We start from the raw sequence: 27049 nt of genomic DNA, 5'->3' as shown, positions 1-27049 counted from the left end.
ATTTTTCCTTTTTGCTTAGTATAAGCTGGGAGTAAATTCAGCTGTATTTGAGGAACTATTTTGAAAAGTTGCAAACTACAGTGGTAACGAAGACAAACACTAGAAATATACTTTCTATTTCTATAAAATGCTGGTTTTCAACCTGTGGTTTGCAGAACCCTGGGGGTCCACACACGCTGTCTAACAGCAACCTTTTGCAGACCTCTTACCATACGCTACAGGGGTTTTCAACCAGGGGACTGCAGACTGTCTAAAATTTCCAAAGGGGCCCACACTTCCATTTGAAATTTTTAGGGGTCCACAAATGATAAAAAGGTTGAAAAGCACTGCTGTAGAAGTTTACAAGTATTGTTATTTATTCAAGGTTTTCCTCTGCAATCTTCAATTTACAATAAATATTCACATTTGAAATGTATAAGCAAGCAACTGGGATAGCCAATGAACAATTCTTTCACGGCAAAAATATTTTCATCTCGGTCATACCTAAAAGCAATCCTAGAAACAGGTTTTCTTCAAACTAAGTAAAATTTGGTGAAGTAAAAAAAGGTCTCCTCACTTATATAGCGGTGGCCACTTGTTTTTCTGAGCTCTAAACTCTTAATATAGTAACAGTACTTTAAATGAAAGCACCCAATGACGAAAGGCTTTACACTAATAAAATTTGCTGAAGACTTGGTCTTACCTTCATCAATCATCACACTATAAGGCCAAATATAGCAGGGGCAGTTGAGATTCTAGCACAATACAAAGTGAGTCAGAAGTTTCAGAACCAGGCAAAGTAATGCAGTTAAGACACAAAACCTGTACTGTTACAAGTATTCCAGTGAGCTTTCACCGTAAAAAAAAAAAAAAAAATTAAACTGACTATGCTGAGAACGATCTAAGCCACAGCAGACTCAATGTAATCTCTCTTTCCTGTAAAATGATGCAAATACATTTTAAAGTTCTCATTGTAGTAACAGCACTCTGATGCAGTTGGCTACAACAGAATATTAACTCTTCATGCGACATTTACAATTATGATTTTGAATACATGGTGAGGGATAATATACAGTTAATGTACCACCACTTTATGCCAATTCCAATATTTAATTTTAAAAACACAGTCAGAAAAATATTATAAGCGATAGGTTCTTAAAATATTAACCTCTAAAATCATTTTAACTTTAAATATTGAACATTTAAACTATTTGCTTCTCTTTGAATATTTCCTATTCAGCATAAAGGTGACTGTTGTTCTTATTACTCCTTTTTCAACTCAGTTAAAATGGTTGAAGCATATTTTTATTGTATGGATGTAGACAGACTTTTAATATTAAAGTCAGTTTTGGTTATTATTTGTATTACTGCAGTACCTAAGAGTAACTTAAGAAAAGTTTTGGCCTGCAAAATTTATGACTACCATAAAGTATAATTTCTCTTTATGTAAGAGAAAGGTGGCTAAAATATTCAGGCAAATTCCAAAGGAAAGTAAAAATGGAGTCATGTATTTCACCTGCTTCCAGATAGTTGATAATTCCATGTTCCCACCACTTCTACTTAGGCGTAAAAATACAATTCAGGATTCCACCACTTGCATTAGTAAGTTTCCAATATATGTCTTTAACATATAAATATTCTGTATATAACATTTGAGAACTTCCAAGTATCTTTATTCAGATCAGCCACATAGATTAAGACAACACAACTTTTATAACTCAAAATAATTTTAACAAAGTATGACATCATTAGATATCAATTAAACCTACTTTTCTATTTTAAATATAGCATGTGTATATTTAAAACAAGTCATTCGATCCACTTAGAGGATGAAATGCACATTTTTCCCAAAGTCATCGTCTTTGGGTTAATAAATTGTTAAAAATATACTCCTACCTAGTGAAGCAAGAAAATCTGACATGTGTAAAGCCACTCTAGGCACTAATAAAGAGTAGCTCAAAATATATATAAAAAAAAAATCTATTAGGATTTATTCCACTTTTAAAGCAGCAGCTATAATTCCAAAATATCTTCAAATAAGCAACTGGAGTTACAAAAGTGCACATCAGACTTGAATGTCCTGGTTGGTGATAAATGTCCACTTTATCTTTACGTATAGATGTTGTTATGAATTTCATTGGTTGTCACTAATTTCTTCAGTATCTCTGTGCTTTTGGACATATCCTAGTAAAATAAAGAAATAGTCATCACTAGTAGGTTGCACAACAGTTAAATCATACCCACTCAAAACTTTATTACAGTAAACAGCAATATGATTAAAACATGAACTACAGTAACTCCTCACTTTACATTGTAGATATCTTCCAGAAAAATGCAACTAAGCGAAACGATGTTAAGCGAATCCAATTTCCCCCAACAATTAATGGAAATGGGGGGTGGGTACACAGCAATGATGATTGTGAAGTTTGGTTGAGGTGGTGAAGTCAGAGAGTGGAAGAGGGTGGGATATTTCCCAGGGAATGCCTTACTGCTAAATGATGAACTAGCACTCGGCTGAGGCCTCAAGGGTTAAAAGAAAAGAAGTATTTGTGGCACCTTAGAGAATAACAAATTTATCTGAGCTTAAGCTTTCGTGAGGTACAGCTCACTTCATCAGATTCATACAGTGGAAAATACAGTGGGGCGATTTTATATACACAGAGAACATGAAACAATGGGTGTTACTATATAGACTGTAACAAGAGTGATCAAGAAAGGTAAGCTATTACCAGCAGGAGAGCCAGGGGAAGAGACCTTTTGTAATGATAATCAAGGTGGGCCATTTCCAGCAGTTGACAAGAATGTCTGAGGAATAGTAGAAGGGGAAATAAACAAGGGAAAACAGTTTTACTTTGTGTAATAACCCATCCACTCCCAGTCTTTATTCAAGCCTAAGTTAATTGTATCAAGTTTGCAAATTAATTCCAATTCAGCAGTCTCTCGTTGGAGTCTGTTTTTGAAGTTTTTTTTGTTGAAGAATTGCCACTTTAAGGTCTGTAATCAAGTGACCAAAAGATTGAAGTGTTCGACTGGTTTTTGAATGTTATAATTCTTGACGTCTGATTTGTGTCCATTTATTCTTTTACATAGAGACTGACCAGTCTGGCCAACGTACATGGCAGAGGGGTATTGCTAGCACATGATGGCATATACCACTTTGTTAGATGTGCAGATGAACGAGCCTCTGATAGCGTGGCTGATGTGATTAGGCCCTATGATGGTGTCCCCTGAATAGATATATGGACAGAGTTGGCAACGGGCTTTTTTGCAAGGATAGGTTCCTGGGTTAGTGTTTTTGTTGTGTGGTTGCTGGTGAGTATTTGCTTCAGGTTGGAGGGTTGTCTGTAAGCAAGGACTGGCCTGTCTCCCAAGATCTGTGAGTGATGCATCATCTTTCAGGATAGGTTGCAGATCCTTTATGATGCGTTGGAGAGGTTTTAGTTGGAGGCTGAAGGCGATGGCTAGTGGCGTTCCATTATTTTCTTTGTTGGACCTGTCCTGTAGTGGGTACTCTTCTGGCTCTGTCAATCTGTTTCTTCACTTCAGCAGGTGGGTATTGTAGTTGTAAGAATGCTTGATAGAGATCTTGTAGGCGTCTGTCCTGTCTGAGGGGTTGGAGCAAATGCGGTTGTATCGTAGAGCTTGACTGTAGACAACGGATTGTGTGGTGTGGTCTGGATGAAAGCTGGAGGCATGCAGATAAGTACAGCAGTCAGCAGGTTTCTGGTATAGGGTGGTGTTTATGTGACCATCACTTATTAGCACCGTAGTGTCCAGGAAGTAGATCTCTTGGGTGGACTGGTCCAGCCTGAGGTTGATGGTGGGTTGGAAATTGTTGAAATCCTGATGGAATTCCTCAAGGGCTTCTTTTCCATGGGTCCAGATGATGATGTCGTCATCAATGTAGCGCAAGTAAAGTAGGGGCATTAGGGGACAAGAGCTGAGGAAGCGTTTTTCTAAGTCTGCCAACATTTTTATGGCTTACTGTGGGGCCATGTGGGTACACATAGCAGTGACGCTGATTTGAAGGTATACAGCATTGTCCCCAAATGTGAAATAGTTATGGGTGAGGACAAAGTCACAAAGGTCAGCCACAAGGTTTGCTCTGGCATTACTGGGGATACTGTTCCTGATGGCGTGTAGTCCAGCTTTGTGTGGAATGTTGGTGTAGAGGGCTTCTACATCCATAGTGGCTAGGATTGTGTTTTCAGGAAGATCACCGATGGATTGTAGTTTCCTCAGGAAGTCAGTGGTGTCTCAAAGATAGCTGCGAGTGCTGGTAGCGTAGGGCCTGAGGAGGGAGTCTACATAGCCAGACAATCCTGCTGTCAGGGTGCCAATACCTGAGATGATGGGGCGTCCAGGATTTCCAGGTTTATGGATCTTGGGTAGCAAATAGAATACCCTGGTTGGGGTTCTAGGGTTGTGTCTGTGCGGATTTGTTAACACACTGTTGTTAAAGTAGCCTCATGCTCAACAAGGCAGCACGAATGGAGGGAGGGGAGACAGCATGGCAGAGACAGACACACGCATTGCCCCTTTAAGTGCGCTGACCCCACTCTAAGTACATTGCCTTTTTAAGTAGATCAACAAGTTGAGATAGCAGCTGCTGCTAACAAGCTTCCCCCGGAGCCCTGCTGTGTCCCCTGCACTGCTCTGTGGAGCTGGGTGGGGGGTGGCAGGAGCGGGGGACACCCTGATAAGCACCCCTCTTCCGCCCCACCCTTTGGACAGAAAGCAGTAGGCTCCTGGGAGCAGCTCCAAGGCAGAGGACAGGAGCAGCACACATCAGTGGGGGGAGGGACAGCTTAACTGCTCAGCAATCAGGGCCATCCCTAGACATTTTGATGCCCTACACATCTCCTCAGCGGGTGCAGGAGGAGGCCTGAGGGGCAGGAGAGAAACCAACCCACAGCACAAGCCAGCGGATCAGAGCGAACTGGGGCTGGGTTGCTCCACTTCCTGCCGCCAGGTGATTGTAGGGTGGGCCCAACCCCGCACTCATGGGGCGGCGGGAAGTGGAGTGACCTGGCTCCAGCCTGCTCCGCTCTGCTCCCCTGGCTCCCAGCCTTGGGACTTGGGGAGCAGAGGGGAACTGTCCCCCAGCACTCACCAGCGGCACAGCTGGGAGATGGTGGAGCAGAGTGGGCTGGGTCGCTCCACTTCCTGCCATCCAGTGAGTGCAGGGCGTGCCTGATTCCTGCTACAGTCCCCCGTGGATGTAGCTCAGGGGTGGGGGCGGGGCTGCAGGAGGGGGGGCAGGGTTGGGGCAGAGCCGGGGTAGGAGGAGGTGGGTTGGGTGCATAGCAGGGGAGGGGGCTTTGGGAAAGAAGCCGAGCAGGGGAGGGGGCAGGGGCAGCTTTCCTGGCTGGTTCAGCTGCCTGGGGGATTGGGTTGGCTGCTGGAGCAGAACACAGCTGCATAGGGCACCAGGAAATTTGCATATGAGTAAGGACGGCCCTGCTAGGCAGCTGCCGCACAGGGAATTTACGGGGACTGATGGGGGGCTACTGGTCCACCCTGGTTCCAAACCTCCATGACTAGCTCCAATGGACTGCTCTTTCTGCAAGCAGTGGACAAAGCAGGTGGCTGCCAAACAACTTATAAGGGAGCATTGCACAACTTTAAACGAGCATGTTCTCTAATTGATCACCAACGTAATAATGTTAACTGGGACGACTTTAAGCAAGGAGTTACTGTATAAGTAAGAGTCAGGTGTTATGAAAGAAAGCAAGTATCTAGAGAGCCAGTGAAAGCTCCAAAGGTGTCCAGTTGAATCACACACCGGGACTTGTTAACCTGTATTCCCCCCCCTCAAATAGTAACACCCAAAAAAGAGAAGAGGAAGGAGGCTGTATTTTTATTTCCCCTTATACAAAATTCTAATATCAATTTAGAAGCCTTGTTGGATCCTAAAATTCATAGGTGGTGTCTGAAAGCTGGAATTTGCGTATCAGTCACAGCTGAAACCTGAGCATTTCAAAGATTCTCCTACCAATCACTTTTTCCATTTAAACTCAAGTTCAACCGACAAAAGCAGGGCAAGTACTTTACAGAAGCCATTCTGTAAACATGTTCATTCAAAACATTTTAAAAAAAGAAAACTCAACTTTTTGTTTGCTGATGGAGACTAGTGGATAGAGCATTGGACTAGGACTCGGAAGACCTGACTTTAGGGGACTTTGGCTCCTAAATTCCTTTTGAAAATGAGATTTTGGCTCCTAAATCAGTTAGGAGTTACAATACGGAGCATACCAAGGCCAAAATATCTTTAAAAATCTGGCCCTTTATGATTAATATGTCCCTGAAGTTTGTACTCTTTCAACTTTAAAAGAATTTGATACAACTAAAAAAATTAATGTTTTCAAAATAATGTTTAAATGAGATCTAGAATGGCTCTCATCTGATACACAGCTAATAGAACAACTAATTTTGACTATGGATGCACAGTGGTAAGATATTAGCTCACGGACCAGTAAGGAACATGAGTAGCTTAGAGGCTTTTAATAAGATCTATAGGAAGTTCTAATTACAAGAATCACTTGAAGTTATTCCTTTAAACACCAGATTATAATAAATTCAAAAATGAAATGATTCTTGTGAATCTAGAGCTTCTATCACAGAAGGAAGCAGCTTAAGGAATTTAAGCGTTCCAATTTCTAAGGTTTATATTCAGGAAGGTCTGTTAATCCAAGTTTGTCTCTTTCTCAAATACAGACGCTCCCCGACTTACACAATCGTTCCGTTTCAGATAGCCTCGTGTAACCCGAATTTTACGTAAGTGAGAAACGTATGTTGTGCAAGCATAAAAAAACCTAATTACAACGAAAGTATTGCATTTATACAAGAATGGCTATACTGGGTCAGAGCAAAGGTCCAGGCAGCCAGTATCCCGTCTACTGACACTGGCCAATGCCAGGTACCCCAGAGGGAGTGAACTTAACAGGTAATGATCTAGTCATCTCTCTCCTGCCATCCATTTCCACCCTCTGAAAAACAGAGGCTAGGGATACCATTCCTTACCCATCCTGGCTAATAGCCATTAATGGACTTAACCTCCATGAATTTATCCAGTTCTCTTTTAAACCCTGTTATAGTCCTAGCCTTCACAACCTCCTCAGGCAAGGAGTTCCACAGGTTGACTGTGTGCTGAGTGAAGAAGAACTTCCTTTTATTTGTTTTAAACCTGCAACCCATTAATTTCATTTGGTGGCCCCTAGTTCTTCTATTATGGGAACAAGTAAATAACTTTTCCTTATTCACTTTCTCCACACCACTCATGATTTTATATATCTCTATCATATCCCCCTTAGTCTCCTCTTTTCCAAGCTGAAAAGTCTTAGCCTCTTTAATCTCTCTTCATATGGGACCTGTTCCAAACCCCTAATCATTTGAGTTGCCCTTTTCTAATGCCAGTATATCTTTTTTGAGATGGAGACCACATCTGTATGCAGTATTCAAGATGTGGGCGTACCATGGATTTATGTAAGGGCAATAAAATATTCTTCATCTTATTCTCTATCCCGTTTGCTTTTTTGACTGCCGCTGCACACTGCGTGGATGTCTTCAGAGAAGTATCCACGATGACTCCAAGATCTTTCTCCTGATTAGTTGTAGCTAAATTAGCCCGCATCATGTTGTATGTACAGTTGGGGTTATTTTTTCCAATGTGCATTACTTTATATTTATCCACATTACCTTTCATTTACCAGTTTGTTGCCCAATCACTTAGTTTTGTGAGATCTTTTTGAAGTTCTTCACAGTCTGCTTTGGTCTTAACTATTTTGAGCAGTTTAGGATCGCCTGCAAACTTTGCCACCTCACTGTTTACCCCTTTCTCCAGATCATTTATGAATACATTGAATAGGATTGGTTCTAGGACTGACCCTTGGGGAACACCACTAGTTACCCCTCTCCATTCTGAAAATTTACCATTTATTCCTACTCTTTGTTCCCTGTCTTTTAACTAGTTCTCAATCCATGAAAGGATCTTCCCTCTTATCCCATGAGAGCTTAATTTAAAAGCCTTTGGTGAGGGACCTTGTCAAAGGCTTTCTGGAAATTTAAGTACATTATGTCCACTGGATCCTCCCTGTCCACATGCTTGTTGACTCCCTCAAAGAACTCTAATAGATTAGTAAGACATGATCTCCCTTTACACAAACCATGTTGACTTTTGCACAACAATTTATGCTCTTCTATGTGTCTGACAATTTTATTCTTTATTATTGTTTCACCTAATTTGCCTGATACGGACGTTAGAACGGTCTGTAATTGCCAGGATCATCTCTAGAGCCCTTCTTAAATATTGGCATTACATTAGCTATCTTCCAGTCATTGGGTACAGTAGCTGATTTAAAGGACAAGTTACAAATTATAGTTAATAGTTCCGCAATTTCACATTTGAGTTCTTTCAGAACTCTTGAGTGAATACCATCTGGACCCAGTGACTTGTTACTGTTAAGTTTCTCAATTAATTCCAAAACCTCCGCTAGTGATACTTCAATCTGTGACAATTCCTCAGATTTGTCACCTATGAAAGACGGCTCAGGTTTGGGAATCTCCCCAACATCCTCAGCCATGAAGACTGAAGCAAAGAATTCATTTAGTTTCTCTGCGATGACTTTATCGTCTTTAAGTGCTCCTTTTGTATCTTGATCATTCAGGGGCCCCACTGGTTGTTTAGCAGGCTTCCTGCTTCTGATGTACTTAAACATTTTTGTTATTACCTTTTAAGTTTTTGGCTAGCTGTTCTTCAAACTCCTTTTTGGCTTTTCTTATTGCATTTTTACATTTAATTTGGCAGTATTTATGCTCCTTTCTATTTACCTTACTAGGATTTGACTTCCACTTTTTAAAAGATGACTTTTTATCTCCCTTCTTTTACATGGTTGTTAAGCCACGGTGGCTCTTTTTTAGTTCTTTTACTGTGTTTTTTAATTGGGGGTATACATTTAAGTTGAGCCTCTATTATGGTGTCTCTGAAAAGCATCCATGCAGCTTGCAGGGCTTTCACTCTAGTCACTGTACCTTTTAATTTCTGTTTGACTAACCTCATTTTTGCATAGTTCCCCTTTCTGAAATTAAATGCCACAGTGTTGGGCTGTTGAGGTGTTCTTCCCACCACAGGAATGTTAAATGCTATTCTATTATGGTCACCATTTCCAAGCGGTCCTGTTATAGTTACCTCTTGGACCAGACCCTGCGCTCCACTCAGGACTAGATTGAGAGTTGCCTCTCCCCTTGTGGGTTCCTGTACCAGCTGCTCCAAAAAGCAGTTATTTAAAGTATCTTACCTTAATCCTATTGTTATCCTGACACACTGAAGGCTGCATTTTGGTGGCGGATGACAATGGGCTTAATTTGTAGAGGAGGAGATAGACATTACATCATCGGGGTTGTCAGAGGGGGCTTTGGAGGTGGAAGGCTGTGGAGATGTGGACGTTGCAGGCCTTTCAACCTTCCTTACAAACTTATCGAGAGACTGGTTAGCAACCTTTTTCTTCTCTTCATATATCTGTCTATAACAGGCCAGCGTTTCGTCAATGCCTCTGTTCACTTTCAAGAATCGTGAGGAACTGGGGTCCATGTTCTCAAACCTTGCCATTGCAGAGTCAATCTCACGAAATGCAAGTGCCATCTCCTTGGTGTTGAATGTCATGGCTCTTCTACTTCAACTTCATCCAACTTCATTCTGCTCTTTTACTTTTGCTGCTTCTAATTCCATGAGATCCTCATTTGATAATTCAGCTTCATGGGATTTGATAAGCTCATCCACATCACCAACATCAACCTCCAGCTCAAGCAGCTTGGCAAGTTTCACAATTTCATCTGCCACCGCCTCACATGTTTCATCTTTTTTGAAACCTTTAAAGCAATGTACGAACTGTGGGCACGCTTTCTTCCATACGGCATTCTAACAAACTTGGGTAACCTCTGCCCAGGCCTTAGCAATGTTTATGATGGCTTGGTAAATGTTATACAATTTCCAAAAATCACGTAAAGTCTTGCCAGTCTCTCCGTCAGTTGCTACTACTGCCTGTGCAAATGTTCTTCGTAGATAATAGGCTTTAAAATTAGCAATGACACCATGATCCATGGGCTGTAGGATCGAAGTCATGTTAGGAGGCAGAAACACGACTTTTACATTGGGATGAAAATTGTCTAAATGTGCAGGATGTCCAGGAGTATTATCGACGATAAGCATAATCTTGAATGGGATGTCATTTTCTCTGCAGAATTTTTCCACTTCGGGGATAAACAAATTTATAAACCAGTCTTCGAAAAGTGCCATTGTGATCTAAGTCTTTTGATTTGAATAGAAATGAACTGGAAGGGTAGCTTTGCTAATGCCTTTAAACGCACAGGGATCTTCTGAATGATAAACAAGCAATGGTTTCAATTTGCAATCTCCAGCTGCATTACCCTGAAGCAAGTACCAGCCTATCTTTCGCAGCCTTAAACCCTGGCATTGTCTTTTCCTCTTTTGAAATGTATGTTCTGTCGGGCATTTTTTTCCAAAACAATGCAGTTTCATCAACGTTAAAGATTTGCTGTGCTGTATAATCACATTCTTCTATAAGTTTTCGTAATACTTCGGCATACTTTTCAGCTGCTTTTGTATCAGCACTAGCAGCCTCACCACTCTCTTTTACATTGTGAAAATTTGCACATTGTTTAAATCTATTAAACCACCCGACTAGCCACAAACTTTGCATTAGGATCACTTTTTTTCTCTTTATGGTCTTCAAAAATACTTTTAGTCTTTGCTTGAATAATCATTAGGCTAAGGCGCACATGTTTTTGAATCCGATCTTCTATCCACATTGCTAAAAACTTTTCCATTTCATAGATAGTACCAGAACACTGCTTCATTAGGACTGTTGATTTTAAAGGAGCAGAGCCTTTCACATGCTCTTTTATGCGTGCACTATCATTCAAAATACTTTTCACTGTTGAGGTAGCCAATTCAAATTCACGAGCAATTAACGACAGGCTTTGTCTGCCTTCATCCTATTTTCATTTTCATAATCAATCTTCTTTTGCTTACGAACTGGTCCTGCACTCTTGCTATCACTTGGTCGCTTTCCAGGCATGATTTGAATGAAATAATAGGGTGAAACAACAGAAATACAAAAAGAAAAGGAGGACTTGTGGCACCTTAGAAACTAACAAATTTATTGAGCATAAGCTTTCGTGATGTAGCTCACGAAAGCTTATGCTCAAATAAATTTGTTAGTCTCTAAGATGCCACAAGTCCTCCTTTTCTTTTTGCGGATACAGACTAACACAACTGCTTCTCTGAAACAGAAATACAGTATCACTGAAATAACACGAAACAGAGGCTGTGAGAGCGCAAAGCCTTCCCTTGTAGGAGATGCAATGTGCAGAGGAATACAGCAGTAGCACTACAGTACTTTACCTTTCCGTATGCTACGCAATATTTTCCGCAACTCAAAAATTTTATTTATGCCTTATGGAACTTTTTGCATAAGGTTGAATTTGCGTAAGTTGGGTCTTGCGTAACCCGGGGAGCATCTGTACTTTACCTTTAAGTCTTCATTTATTTACTGTAATTAAAGGTTGTGCGCGCCAGGGGCTGGCGGCCGGAACCCCAGACCGTGAGCGGGCTGAGCAAGGCCAGTGGCCGGAACCCCAGACTGGCAGCGGACCGAGCTGCTCAACCCGCTGCCGGTCTGGGGTCCCGGCCATCCAGGCCAGCAGCAGGGACCCCAGGCCAGCAGCAGGCTGGGGTTCCGTCCGCCAGCCCCTGCTGGCCCCGCTCAGCCTGCTGCCGGCCCGGGGTTCCGTCTATCCAGGCTGGCAGCGGGCTGAGTGGGGCCAGCAGCCAGGACCCCAACTGGCAAGGGGCCAAGCGGCCGGAACCCCAGGCCAGCAGTGGGCTGCGCAGCTCAGCCTGCTGCCAGTCTGGGGTTCCGTCCTCCAGCTCCTACCAGCCGGGGTCCCGGCCACCAGCCCCGCTTAGCTCATTGCTGGCCTGGGGTTGTGTTCATCCAGGCAGGCAGCATGCTGAGTGGGGGCGGTGGCCGGGACCCCAGCTGGCAGCAGAGTTCCACTAAAAGTCAACTTGCGTGCCGCCTTTGGCACGCATGCCGCAGGTTGCCGACCCCGGTCTGCAACCTCAGACACTCCAATACTACAGTGACGGAGGCCAAAGAGATAGCACTTTCCACTAATCTTTAAAATTAAGCTTTACCTTGACTAAACTCTTCAGGTTCTTAGAAGAAAGCACAGGCTTGAATGCTTCAATTGTAACTGTGTCCAGTTTGATGACATCCGTGTAACACTGATACAGCACTGCAGGAATCTGCCATACTTGACAATAACTCAGAACTAAATATAACCAAAAAGAAAAAAAGACTGTTACATCAAAGTAATCTAATCCACACTGCATAACAACTCTTTCAATTTAAGTAATATATCATTTTGCTATGGGGTTGCATCTCTGACCATTTTGGCTAATAGCCATTGAGGGACTATCCTTCAAGAACGTATCTAATTATTTTTGAACTTTTATGCTTTTAGCCATCACAACATTCCCCAGAAGAGGGTTCCAAAGGATGACTGTGCATTGTGTGAAGAAGTACTTCCTTATGCCTGCTAATTTCATTGGGTGACTCCTAGTTCAAGATATACTGCGTAACATTACATTTTACGGTATAAGCTGTTAATTACAGAACGTAATTTTTGTATATCTCAGCAGTTTTACATACCGATGTGGAAAACGCCAAGGTGTTGTGAATTAATTTTCACAATGTTATCTACCTGGCTCATTCACTAAATTATATATTGGAAGATAAACTAAAAAGTAGGATCATCTGTTAAACGTTATGCTGTTCAAAATTAACATTCACCACTAAACGTCAATGGTTGGCATAGGACACAAGCATGATCTTGCAATGCAGCAAAAAAAGGATGAATGCAAGAGTATAAATGAAGTTGCATAATACCAGCAGCAGGGAGACCCTGTACAATATTTGGCTGATCCAGCAGTGGACAACAGACTCTCTCTTTGAATTCTTTTGTCTTTAAAGCTTTCAGAAAAGGAGAAGGAAACGTTAAAGTGGATTCAGGAGTTTTATAATCAGTTACAGGACATGTCGAAAGAATGGTTACTTGCAGATCCTCCTCCCGCATACAGCCAAAAACCTGGAATGAAAATATTAATTCCAGCGTAAGTGAGGTTTATGGTAATAAAGAAATGGAGTCCAATTACAGAAGACTGGGTTCATTTTAGTTTAGATGGCAAAAAGTAGTTTCTCTCAGAGTTAAGTTAATTGACAGTTTTACCACACCCTCAAAAACAGGAATTACTGTGTTCTATAGCTTCAATCAAAACAAACTACTAAACAGGAGGAGCTAACAATTACACATCTGTCACTTCTACTGACTTGCTCTGTAGGCTTCAGATTTTTGGCCCTTTCTGCAGAGAAACTAAAATTACTTTTCCTAACGCAAGAGTGGATAGGGAAAGGAATCCATATGAAATCAGAATGATTGCGTAAATTAAGAAAGAGCCTTAGATTACATTTCCAAGTTATATCTATTTGCTAGATACTCCATAGTATCCAATGCTTTTTTTCTTTTTGCTCGTTTCCACATTTTAGATTTCTCATTTTCTCCTATCTGAAGTTAAAATTTGCTGAGAACTTCTAGGGACAGCCTGGGAATTTTTAAGGTTTTTTATTTTGACCTCAAGAAATAATGTTGCAGAAAAAATAGAAATTAGGACTGTCAAGCAAATAAAAAAAATTAATTGCGATTAATCGAGCTGTTAAACAATAGAATACCATTTATTTTAAATATTTTTGGATTTTTACTACATTTTCAAATATATTAATTTCAACTACAACACAATACAAAGTGTACAGTGCTCACTTTATATTTATTTTTATTACAAATATTTGCACTGTAAAAAAATACTATTTTTCAATTCACCTCATACAAGTACTGTAGTACAGTCTCTATCATGAAAGTTGAACTTACAAATGTAGAATTATGTAAAAAAACTGCATTCAAAAATAAAACTATGTAAAACTTTAGAGCCTACAAGTCCACTCAGTCCTACTTCTTGGTCAGCCAATCACTCAAACAAGGTTGGTTCCAATTTGCAGGAGATAATGCTGCCTGCTTCTTGTTTACATTACCAAGTGAAAATGAGAACAGGCATTTGCATGGCACTGTTGTAAACTGGCATTGCAAGATATTTATAGGCCAGATGTGCTAAAGATTCGTATGTCCCTTCATGCTTTAGCCACCATTCCAGAGAACTTGCTTCCAGGCTGATGATGGGTTCTGCTTGATAACGATTGAAAGCAGTGTGGACTGATGCATGTTCATTTTCATCATCTGAGTCAGATGCAACCAGCAGAAGATTGATTTTCTTTTTTGGTGGTTCAGGTTCTGTAGTTTCCGCATCAAAGCGTTGCTCTTTTAAGTCTTCTAAAAGAATGTTCCACGCCTCATCCCTCTCAGATTTTGGACAGCAATTCAGATTCTTAAACCTTGGATCAAGTGCTGTAGCTAGTTTTAGAAGCCTCATATTGGTACCTTCTTTGCACTTTGTCAAATCTGCTGTGAAAGTGTTCTTAAAACGAACATGTGCTGGGTCATCAGCCGAGACTTCTATAACATGAAATATATGCAGAATGTGGGTAAAACAGAGCATGAGACATACAATTCTCCCCCCAAGGAGTACAGTCACAAATTTAATTAACACATTTTTTTTTAATTAGCATCAGCATGGAAGCATGTCCTCTGGAATGGTGTCCAAAGCATGAAGGGGCATATGAATGTTTAGCATACCTGGCATGTAAATACCTTGCAACGCCAGCTACACAAGTGCCCTGAGAACGCCTGTTCTCACCTTCAGGTGACATTGTAAATAAGAAACAGGCACCAGTATCTCCTGTTAATGTAAACAAACTTGTTCGTCTTTGCGACTGGTAGAAGAAGAAGAAGTAGGACTGAGTGGACTTGTAGGCTCTGAAGTTTTACACTGTTTTGTTTCTGAGTGCAGTTATGTAATCAAAAAAAACCCCTGCATTTGTAAGTTACACTTTCACGATAAAAAGATTGCAATTCAGTACTTGTATGAGGTAAATTAAATGCTATTTTAGTTTTCATTTTTACAGTGTATGTATTTGTAATAAAAAAACAACATAAAGTGAATACTGTGCATTTTGTATACTGTGTTGTAATTGAAATCAATATTGAAAATGTAGAAAAACATCCCAAAATATTTAATAAATTTCAATTGGTATTCTATTGTTATAAGTGTGATTGAGCACGGTTAATTTTTTTAATCACAATTAACAGTTTTGAGTTAATCACAAGAGTTAACTGCGATTACTTGACAGCCCTAAGAGGAATACATTTTTGGATCCCTGACTCTTCCACATACAGCCTTCAGATGTTACTACTTTCTACTCTAAGATCAATACACACTTACTAAAAATGGCTTCATTTTCTACATGGTGTTGTGTCATTTTTACAACTGATTAGTTAGTAAAAATGTGCAGATATCCCTCCCACCACCTTCTTAGGATTCATCACCATGAAGAAGACAAGGAACAACATGGGAAATATGCTACAGAAATTCTCTTATTTATGTATATGGTAGCCAAATACTAAATTCCTCCTAAAGTTAGGCAACTAATCCCCCACATTAATGTTTTGTTACCCTATAACTTGAAAACAAAAAGAGACTTGATTCTGATGATTTATGCTTTCCTTGGGAGAGACTCTGTAGTGACTGAAAAACCAGCAAAATTATGACATCACAAGAGATTGAAGGCAGAGCAATAGGGGGGAGAGAGCAGCAGAGGAAGAAAAGGGGGATTTTTAGTCAAACTGCTAACCAAAAAAAGAAAACTGAAATTTCTATTAACATCTATTTAACTGCAATGCCTAATGGAATAGAACACTTGTTACAGATTAGCATGTCTGCTCCATTGATTGTCACACAAGAGCTCAGAACAACAAGGTTCCTAGAACCCCAAGCTAGGAAAGACATGACATTGATGATATTTCTCAGGCAAGCAAACAAACCAATCTCCAATCCTTATTATTATTATTATTTTTTTTTTAATAAGGGTACAATTCAATTTTAAAATCTCTTTGCAAATCTATAAAGCACATTTTATTTTCCTTTCTGCCTCACCAAGACTGCTACAAACTTTTTACACCAGTAATTTGCATAATTTTACCAAACTCATACGATTTTACCTAAGCCTCACAACCTCTGTTGTGTTTGTTAATATTTCAGCTCCCGAAGTTGTGTTTTGAATCTGAGCTTTCATTTAAAAAAAAAAAAATTGTGACCCATGAGATTGCAGGAAAAAATATGAAATATAGGATCTGAGAGTACACTACACTTCAAAAACTAGAAGGCAAACAAAAAGAACCCAATATTTATTTAAGAATTTCATGATTTTGAAGTTGATTACATAATAGTTTCAGACCTGACTCATGCCTTTTGAGTGACTGGGGTCGACAATACTGCAAATTGTTCCAGCAGCAGCCTCTCTGTATGGCAGAATGGGCAGAGTTATAGTGATCGAACAAGAGAGGCAGGAACTGAGCACTTCTCCCTCAAAGAAAGCAGAATACACACTCCTCAGTGAGGACTTTGTCCATGCTAAGTTTCAAACTAGTTATTTTTGGCAGCCGTAGCCCTATACAAGTGCTGTCATACTTTTCTTTCCTAAACAAAAAAAACCCAACCAAAAAACACACTAACCTTTCCATATTCCCGTAACCCAAATGTGGTTAGAATAATTCACCTCTGTTGAAATCAACCCCAGAAAATTTAAGCCTGAAAGGCAAATGTTTCTGAAAAGTATGAGAAAACAGAGGCTCTCTCTATTGGAACTGTTTTAGAAAGTTTAATTACAGCAGACACGATCAGTACCAGCCATAATGGGATTTGACAGAACTTCCTGGTATAAAATTCAAACATTTAGTTTTTTGAGTATTGGGGGGGGGGTGGAAGGGAATGGAAAGCGATATAGAAAATAACTGAGCATTATAAGCAGAGGTGGTGTTTTTCTTATAAGAGGCCCCCCCCACCCCCCAATATTCTTTGCCTAATTCCTGTTAATCTAAATTTTACCTTTTCAAGCCATTGAAATTGCTGATCCTCAGCCACATAGCAATTGCACTGGCACAATAATACCTGAAAAGACAAAACTGTAAACAAGCGATTCAGACAACTCAGTTACAGTCCCTTTCAATATCTTTTTAATATGAGACAGACTCTACATGAACAAGATATTGATTACACTCACACTATATACTACCACCATTTCAATGAGGATTTTTCATCTGCAGCTGGTAAGCAGCACTCTATCTTGCCATGAATCTTCCTTGTATTGTACATAAAGGGCTAGATATTCATCCGACGTAAGTCAATGTAGCTTAATTACATCAGTTTATGCCAACTGAGGATATGACCCAAAATGTTCACAGAGAACACCTATTAGCACTAGACTTTGAGGGTGGGAGTTAACACCTAGAAGTAACCTTGAATTCCATAATTTAGGATAGCTACATGGCAGAACTGAGTACCCTAAACTTCCTGAAATGCAGCGCATGTCTCAGCAACCTCGTCAAGTGAGCTGTCAAATCTATTTTTTTGATGTGGTAAGCTAAGAACATTGCAACCTTATTGGTTTTCTTTGCTGAAAAGACTCACACTCTCTCTCTCTCTCTCTCTCTCTCTCTCTCTCTCTCAACAGAAAATCAGATAGGGAGAGAGAATAATTTTTAAATGCATACATATTATGCCACTTACTGTTGGATCAGATATTAATTTGTAGAACAAACAGAAAGCATCTGTTGGAAGAACACTTGTTGTATTTGATGTTCTGCACCACTCATTCCACAATTTGACAGCTCCAACTGCTTCCCAGCATCCAGAATTCAGAACAAAAGAGGACAGGAAAGCTGTGAACAACATCAGTATTAGTTTATACAGTAATATCAGATATGCGAGACATTCCCATTAAAAAAAAAATCACTGTTTTATACAAATCTCCTAAACTGGATTACTACAGTTTGTTTGGGGTTGAGATTTTTGGAGAAACTCATCATCAATTACACTAAGCTAGTGGTTGCAACAAAACCACAAACTCTAGTGCCCTTTCACCTGGAAAGATCAAGAATGAAAGTAATCTTAAATATTAATGTCATTTAAAAAAAATCTCAGTTAATATTAAGCAAATATATGTTATGTATATTCTAAATACTGTGCGTGTCACCTGGAAATATTTGTTTTTCTCATCAGATACCACAAAATAAATCGAAAAAGCTTGACCCTTATTTGTCATTGAGGCAACAGACACTGTCCACTGTGACAAGTTCCTGTACTGATCCTGGCCCCTTGTCTCCCTGTTTTCCTTAAGCCCTCACAATATCTTTGGTAGCAGTCTGGATGACAGAGAGAACCTTCTCCGTCCAAAATCAGTATCAAATCTATTGCATTTGTTAATTGGTTGAAACTACATGATATGTTCAGAATTGTTTCCCTTTCAGACTCATCTCTCATTATTAGACACTCAACAGAACACGCTAGAATACAGCTATTTCCAACAGCCCAGGGAATGAGTGCTACAGTCATGCAATATAAGCCTCCATCACAGGGATCATGATGTGATTTTCAATTCTGAAACAAATCATACCCAAGTAGCGGAAATTGCAGGAGTGACTATTCAAATAATACTTGCACTTTTGCCTTAATGAGTGAAGCAACTTTTCTTAGCTTGTTAATCCACATCATCATGGTTTTGGTACCAGCTTCTTCCTCAGTACCAAGACTCAGAGCAAGGCTCTGCCTGCTTTTGCCAAAAGTGAACTTCACAATTTACAGGAAGTGATCAAAAGTAGGGCGTGAAGAATTTACCAGACACCACCTAGCCAGAGACTAAGCATATTAATCAGACGCCAATATTAAGAGAGGAATAAGGGGGGCCCGCTCACAAGTAAAATCCAAGGGCAAATCCCTGGTGAGAAAGCCAGATTTCATCCCTAGTTGATAGGAAACGAAGATGCTAGAATTCCTACCCTATTCTGCTCAATGCTCCATTCTCAGAGGCATTGTTTAGACTAGGATTTAAAGGTTTCAGATCACATCAGCTAGCTCAAACTAGCACACGCCTTCAAAAATTCTAGTTAAGACAAGGCAAGCTGTACATTAGCACATGCTAAGCAGGTCAAGCTAAAGCCATGGGGGAAGCAAAAAAGCCCAGGCTTTATCTTGACCAGCTTAGCAAGTGCTAAAGTACAACTTTCCTTGTCTTAACTAGTTCTAGAATGTGAGAGCTAGATTATGTTAGCTAGTTCAAACTCACACTACATCTTTAAACCCTGGTCAAGACTAGATTTAAACAGGGTTCAGAAATTTGAAGTCCCAATCCACCCTTGGGCTGCTGGAAGGAGTTTTTCCTCTTTCCTACCAATTCATGGCTGTTGGGGACTCAAGCTGCAAGAGAGAGGTGTCTTCATTATTCTATTCCCCTCCAGTTTCCTGGCTGTTATAAGGCAGGGCAAGCAGGTATACAGTAACTCCTCGCTTAACGTTGTAGTTATGTTCCTGAAAAATACTACTTTAAGCGAAACGTTGTTAAGTGAATCCGATTTCTCCATAAGAAATAATGTAAATGGGGGGGAGGGGAGGAAGATTAGGTTACAGGGAAATTTTATTTGCCAGACAATCTATATCTCACACACACACGGTATAAGTTTTAAACAAACAATTTAATACTGTACACAGCAATGATGATTGTGAAGCTTGGTTGAGGTGGAGTCAGAGGGTGGAAGAGGGTAAGATATTTCCCAGGGAATGACTAACGGCTAAATGATGAACTAGCACTCGGATGAGCCTTCAAGGCTCATTAATGTTGTTGTTAACGTAGCATCACACTCTAAAAGGCAGCAAGAATGGAGGGAGGAGACAGCATGGCAGAGAGACACACACACATGCACTGCCCCTTTAAGTGACCCCACTCTAAGCACACTGCCTTTTTAAGCAGATCAGCAAGTTGAGACAGCAGCTGCTGCCAACAAGCTCCCCCCATCCTGAGCCCTGTCATGCCCCACCCTGCTCTGTGGAGATGGGGTACAGGAGTGGGGAGAAGGGGACACCCTGACATTAGCACCCCCTTCCCCTCTCCACCCCCGCAGGGCAAGCAGGAGGCTCCCGGGAGCAGCTCCAAGGCAGAGGGCAGGAGCAGCACACAGCAGTGGGAGGACGCGGGGGAGAAGGACAGCTGAACTGCCTGGCAATTGACAGCCTGCTGGACAGCTGCCACACAGGGAGCTGATAGGCGGCTGCTGGTCCACCCTGGTTCCAAGCCCCCACCAGCTAGCTCCAACGGGCTGCTCTTTCTGCAAGCAGTGGACAAAGCAGGCGGCTACCAGACAACATTAAAAATGAGCATTGCACAGCTTTAAATGAGCATGCTCTCTAATTGATCAGCAACGTAACAACGTTAACCGGGATGACGTTAAATGAGAAGTCACTCGATCACAGACCTAAGAGTGGCTATCCTTCAACTAAAAAGCTTCAAAAACAGACTCCAACGAGAGGCTGCTGAATTGGAATTAATTTGCAAACTGGATACAATTAACTTAGGCTTGAATAGAGACTGGGAATGGATGAGTCATTACACAAAGTAAAACTATTTCCCCATGGTATTTCTCCCCCCCACCCCACCCCCCACTGTTCCTCTGATATTCTTGTTAACTGCTGGAATTAGCCTACCTTGCTTGTCACCATGAAAGGTTTTCCTCCCCCCCCCCCCCCCCCCCCCCCCCGCTGCTGGTGATGGCTTATCTTAAGTGATCACTCTCCTTACAGTGTGTATGATAAAACCCATTGTTTCATGTTCTCTGTGTGTGTATATGAATCTCTCCTCAGTTTTTTCCACCGAATACATCCGATGAAGTGAGCTGTAGCTCACGAAAGCTTATGCTCTAATAAATTTGTTAGTCTCTAAGGTGCCACAAGTACTCCTTTTCTTTTTGCGAATACAGACTAACATGGCTGCTACTCTGAAACCTGAGAAGTTACTGTATCCCTACTCGTCCCAAAACAGATTATTTGCATTCCACTGAAAAAATTTTCAGGGCCTGCCTTTGCTCATACTCTTAGCTTCTGAGTGGCAGACTGAAATTGACATGAGCGATGTAGTCATCTTTATGGGATGATTTGCATTTTTAAAGAAGTGTCAGATAACCACATGGAATAGATGCTTTTTTAAAAATGTATTTTAAATGCTACCTTCTGCAGGTATCGAAAGAAATAAAATAAAGACACTTTATGGCAAAGCAATGTACAACTGCAGAAATATTGGTGCTGTCTGTCTAAAGACTCATTACCTCAGTTTACAAAATGGAAACAATTAAAATCCCTCCAGAGGATGGTCAGAATGCCTCTGCAGGAGCACTGCAATTCTCTACCCATTCTGCCAGGCACCAAGATTGCTGCTACTCTTTGCATTAAAGGGAGTTTAACAGTCATGGTGAGACCCAAAGCAAAATCAAACATGTCTTCAAGTAGAAAAGCGCTATTTTAGAACACACACCTTCCCCATGTTCCTACTTGTTACTGCTCAGTATTTAAAAGTTACAATGGGAGCAGGGGCAAACAATTGTATAGCGTTTCTAAAGCCTTTCTCTCAGTCTGGACCACTTACCTACAGCGTTATGTCCTATCGCCAATATAAACTTAGAGCAAGGAAACTGCTCATCTATAAAGCTTCCAGTAGATGCACTTAACTTCGAACTCCAAAGGATGTGGACCTCCCTAGCATAAGAAACAGAAACAGGTTAAATACAAACAAAACAAACAGTGGATGAGAACAGAGTTGTGCAATAACGTTAGATCCATTTAGCTCTCTGTATGATCTAGAAAGACAATAAAAAAAATAGTTCTTGTGAGAATCATCCTGTTTTACACAAAGGAAGGAACACAAGCCAAAACGGGGGAAAAAACAGGTGAAAGAATATTTAGATAAGTTAGATGTATTCAATTCAGAACCTGATTAAATTCACCTTTGGGCATTTAAGTAACTAGCTGGAGTAATCTCTGAACCACCAGCGATTATCTTTGAGAACTCATGGAGGACAGGTGAAGTCCCAGACAACTGGAGAAGAGCAAACACAGGACTGAGTTTTAAAAAAGGGAACAAAGGACTTCGGGAATTACAGACGTAACTTCATCACCTAGAAAAATACTAGAACAAATTATTAACTAATCAAATGGTAAGCATTTAGAGGATAATAAAGTTCTTAGGGCATGGCTACACTGGAAACTTCAAAGTGCTCCCATGGAAATGCTCCCGCGGCAGCGCTTTGAAGTGCAAGTGTGATTAACTCCGAGCTTGGAGCCTATCTACACTAGAGTTTTAAAGCACTCAGACTTCTGCGCTCAGGGGGGGTGATTTTTCACACCCCTGAACCAGCAAGTTACAGCGCTATAAAATGTAAGTGTAGACAAGCCCTAAGTAATCGTCAACATAGATTTCTCTAGAACAAATCATGTCAAGCCCACCTAGTAAGGCTTTTGACACAGTACAGACGCTCCTCAATTTACACAATCGTTCCATTCTGGAAAGCCTTGAGTAACTCAAATTTTGTTTCAGAGTAGCAGCCGTGTTAGTCTGTATTCGCAAAAAAGAAAAGGAGTACTTGTGGCATCTTAGAGGCTAACAAATTTATTTGAGCATAAGCTTTCGTGAGCTACAGCTCACTTCATTGGATGCATTCCGTGGAAAATACAGTGGGGAGATTTATATACACACACACACAGAGAACATGAAACAATGGGTTTTATCATACACACTGTAAGGAGAGTGATCACTTAAGATGAGCTATTACCAGCAGGAAGGAAGGGGGGAAAAGGAGGAAAACCTTTTGTGGTGATAATCAAGGTGGGCCATTTCCAGCAGTTAACAAGAACGTCTGAGGAACTGTATACTCAAACGTTACGCCAAAAAAACCCCAAAAAACAAAAAACCCCTCCTATTTCGGGTCCTGCGTAACTCAGGGAGCATCTGTATCACATGACATTCTCATATGCAAACTGAAGGAATTACTATAAGGTAGGTGCGAAACTGGTTGAAAGACCATAATCTAAGAGTAGTAATCAATGGCTCGCAATCAAACTGGAGAGATTTATATAGTGGAGTCCCACAGGGGTCTGTCCTGGGTCCAGTACTATTCAACATTTTCATTAATGGACTTGGATAATGGACAGTATGCTTATAAAATCTGAAGTGTCACCTGGGAGGGGCTGCAAGTACTTTGGAGGACAAGATTAGAATTCAAAACCACCTTGACAAATTGGAGAACTCCTCTGAAATCAACAAAATTCAATAAAGATGAATGCAAAGTACTATACTTGGGAAGGAAGACATCAAATGCACATCTACAAAATCGGGAATAATTGGCTAGGCAGTAGTACTGCTGAAAAGAATCTGGGGGGTCATAGTGGACCACAAATTGAATACGAGTCAACAATGTGATGCAGCTGTGAAAAAGGCTAATATCATTCTGGGGTGTATTAACAGGTATGTCAGATAGAAACACAGGAAGTCTTGTCCCGCTTTATTTGGCTACTGGTGAGTCCTCAGTTGGAGTTGCGTATGCAGTTCTGAGTATAGGAAAAAATGGATAAACTGGAGAGAGTCCAGAGTAAAAACGTGAAAATAATAAAGTTTAGAAAACTAAGAGGTTAAAAAAAAACTAGGCATGTTTTAGTCTTGAGAAAAAGCAGACTGAGGGGGCTTAAGAGGAGAGACTTGATCGTCTTCAAACACAGTTAAAGGTTGTTACAAAGCCTGCAGGTGCGGGAGGGTGGTGGGGGGGGGGGATGATCACTGTAATTATCTTAATCTGCAGCAAAGGAGATTTAGGTTCCCTATAAGGAAAAAAAATCCCTGCTATGAGGATAGTTAAGCACTTAAAAAACGCTTCAAAGGAATTTGTGGAATACCCATCATTGTCCAACCTGTTCTTAAACACCTCCAAACAGCTGTCAGGGATGCCGAGGTATACCCAGTCCTGCCTCAGCACCAGGGACTGGATTAGACGACCTCGAGGTCCCGTCCAGCCCTACATTGCTACGACTCCTGCCTGACACCCAGACGGACAAGAGGGGAGGAAAATAAGCTCAGACCAGAAACTGAGCGGAGCACAGGCCAGCCCGCACCTGCCTCTCATCCGGCCGGCAGGGATCGGCCCCCTCCGCCGGCGCTTTAGACAGACAACGCGGCTCTCGGGCCCCATCCCGGCGTGTCGCCACAAAGAGCGTCCGAGCGCCACATGGCTCCGGCAGCGGCGCTGCGTCTCCCGCCGGGCCCGCTGCTGACACACGGCTGGGGGCTTCTCCCAAGCTCGCGCCCTGCGGCCTCCCCCGCGGGGCCCGCCCGCTCCAGCGGGGGCTGGAAGGGGAGGGTGGGGCGCAGTCCGGCTGGGCTCGCCCCGGCTCGCGTCCCCCCCCCCCCCGCGCTACCTTTTCTTCTCCAGCCCCCGGCGGATCTCGCGGTCCTCCGGCGTCTCCTCGCGCTCCGCCGCGTCGTCGTCGTCGTCCACCCCGGCCCGGGATGGCGCCGCCACCACCTCCCCGAAAAACGTCGCCATCGGGCCGCCCAACCGGCGACAGGGCCTCGCGGAACGGCTCCGAGTCCGCTCCCAACAGCTCGGCAGCGCTGGCCACGCCCCCTCCCCGCGACTGCGCAGGCGCTAACGAACCTCAGACTAGATAGAGCGCCGTGCCCGGGAGGCCCATCCTCGTGAGGTGGAGCCACTCTAGCCCAATCCGGGGCCGGGGTCGGAGAAGGGCGCCGCTCTAGCCCCACTGTGCCCACCGAGCTGCGGAATGGGTGACACCCCCACCGCGCATACCATAGAGTAACCGCCCTGCGCGAGCCCTGCCCCAGCCCCGCAGAAACAGCGGCGGCGGCGCACGTGCCAGCCGGGCTGGGGAAGGGGGAGCGTCGCCCCTCCCCTGCCTGCTGCAGAGCCGGCACGTGCCAGCCTGGGGGGCGGTGTCAGACCGAGTGACGTTTATTCACCCCCCTCGCGCAGCCTCGCTGCGCGTATAAAACGGAAACGGGGGCAACTCAGTCAGCCCCGGGGCGCCCCCTGCTGGCGCCTCACAGCGCGCGGCGGTCTCGCTGGACCCGGCTCTCTGGACCGTCCCTGTGAAATCAGGGCGTCTGGGCACCCTGGCAGCACAGTATGTACAGACAAGCGCTGAGGGCAGGGACTGTGGCCTCAGGTCTCTGTAAGATGCGCAGCCCCCGATTTAGTCCCAGGCAGGTGCTCAGGGAAAGCCGGCCGGCCGCAAGCTGCTGTGGCGAGGGTAGGGGCGCCTATCCCGGAGCTGCCGTGGGGAAGAGGGTGCTGCAGGGAGTCCTCTTCTCCGCTCGCCCCCAGCGGCCCAGAGCACCTTCTGCCCCCCAAAGCCCTCAGCCCCAGCCCAGAGCCCACAACCCAACCCTCTCTGCCAGCCCTGAACCCACCCCCACCCCCTGAATGCTATGTGCTCTAATGTGAAGGTCACGGGTCACCCACCCCCTCCCTATTGGTGTATATAACAAAATTTATTCCACACCTGTGGAGGAAAAATTAGAGGGAACACTGATTGTGGGTCTGGGTCTTGGCCCAGGCTGTCTCTTAGCCCATAGAATAGTTTTTCACTTGAAGAAAATCTGGTCACCTTACTGGAAGCAGCAGCAACTAGGAGTAGTTTCAGCCTGGGAAAGATGCATTTCTTTTAAAAGGGAAGGGAGCGTAGCCTTGCTTTTTAAAATAAATATATACAAAGCGAAAAACCTTTGAGGGGCTGACTTTTGAAACTAAACAAATACTAGAAGTAGGAGAGCTTGTGAGTGAAGTAATATTTTGTATTGGACCAACTGTGGTTGGTGAGAGAAGCTTTCAAGCTTACACAGAACTCTTCTTTAGGTAAGCCTCTGAAAGCTGGAAAGCTTGTCTCTTTCACCAACCGTAGTTGGTCCAATAAAAGATGATACTTTGTCTCGCTAATATTCTAGGACCAATATGGGTACAACACCACTGCATATACAGTATCAGAGTCTTGATTAGGGCAGTGATAAAGCTAGGTAAAGACCAGCTCTCCTAGGGTCCTACACCAACCCCTGCCTTAAATAAGGTATCTATCTTTCTTCATGCAGCCCTCTACCTCATTCACTGTCACTCCTCTCCATGCGATGAGGCAGATTTGAGTAGAATAAATAATGGTATCACAGAGACTTCATAAAACATACATGGAGGTCTGACTTAAGATTGCACATGCAATTTGAACTTTGCAACCTTAAAGGTGTTGGTGTAAAGCTTTTTGTATGCAAGATCCTACAGTGGTAGTTTTATTTAAAATGGTCAGAGACATGTTGATTCTCTGCTTTGTTCATTTGTGTGTGTGTGCGTGCATGCATGCATACGCACGTACCTTGAAGTTTAAGATCCACACCAGTCCTCTACCCCTTCATCTAAAAGGATTAAAAGTCAACCAACTGTTAGCATGTATAGGAAAGGAACAATTTGCTATGCTTTCCACTTGCATATTATTTTCTCTCATTTCTGGAGACAATGGTGGAACTATTTTTGCTAAACTTTTAAGACACACCCCTCTGAGGCTGAGGCTCAGAGCAAGCATGGATAATTTCAGTCCGAGTCAAGTTTGGCAAAAACAAGTGACTGAAAATGGGCATAAGTATAGGCATCATCACCTACCTATCAAAGCATTTTATTCTTGCAAAGTACAGTTGGGCCAAAAAAGTTAATTAAAATTAAAATGACAGTTTTAAATGAGAAGATTAAATAGTTTGTTTCCTGTGAAGCCCTTGAGGAGAAGGCTCAGATGAGTATTATATTTAGAAATGGGTACAGATAATTTCAGAAACATCTGACCCTAGCTATAATCACAACAACTAACACTGTTATGAAGACCCTGTGGATGGTGGAGAGGCTGAAAGACAAAATTTTGTATTGGTATAGATTTTTTTTTATAGGTAAACTAAAG

At 42.3% G+C, this 27049-nt stretch overlaps 1 protein-coding gene across 2 annotated transcripts; it reads right to left on the bottom strand.

Moving 5' to 3' along the window:
• Nucleotides 1-1950: 1950 nt before the first annotated feature.
• On the bottom strand, nucleotides 1951-24920 carry PSMG1 (proteasome assembly chaperone 1). Of its 2 annotated transcripts, none has more exons than XM_038414723.2 (7): nucleotides 24515-24920; nucleotides 21696-21805; nucleotides 17795-17946; nucleotides 17114-17176; nucleotides 12951-13149; nucleotides 12197-12333; nucleotides 1951-2163 (listed from the first exon to the last, which is right to left on the bottom strand). In XM_038414723.2, exons 1-7 carry the CDS (start codon nucleotides 24640-24642, stop codon nucleotides 2089-2091), a joined length of 864 nt encoding a protein of 287 aa, XP_038270651.1. In that variant the 5' UTR covers nucleotides 24643-24920; the 3' UTR covers nucleotides 1951-2088. The 2 variants fall into 2 exon arrangements, with proteins under 2 accessions (XP_038270651.1, XP_038270661.1); XM_038414733.2 differs by lacking the exon at nucleotides 24515-24920 and adding an exon at nucleotides 24212-24368.
• Between the last annotated feature and the right edge of the window lie 2129 nt (nucleotides 24921-27049).

Source organism: Dermochelys coriacea, chromosome 1 (genome assembly GCF_009764565.3).
Source record: "Dermochelys coriacea isolate rDerCor1 chromosome 1, rDerCor1.pri.v4, whole genome shotgun sequence".
Taxonomy (NCBI): Eukaryota; Metazoa; Chordata; order Testudines; family Dermochelyidae; genus Dermochelys; species Dermochelys coriacea.
The sequence above is the reverse complement of the archived record's forward strand: the minus strand, read 5'-3'. Positions and strand labels throughout refer to the sequence as shown.

Coding starts and splice junctions, on each gene's coding strand:
- PSMG1 (XM_038414723.2), bottom strand. CDS start 24,642: ATGGCGACGTTTTTCGGGGAGGTGGTGGCGGCGCCATCCCGGGCCGGG. Junction 13,150..17,113: donor AATTTCAATGGCTTGAAAAG/GTAAAATTTAGA, acceptor TTTTCATTCCAG/GTTTTTGGCTGTATGCGGGA. Junction 2,164..12,196: donor ACCTGAAGAGTTTAGTCAAG/GTAAAGCTTAAT, acceptor TTATTTTACTAG/GATATGTCCAAAAGCACAGA.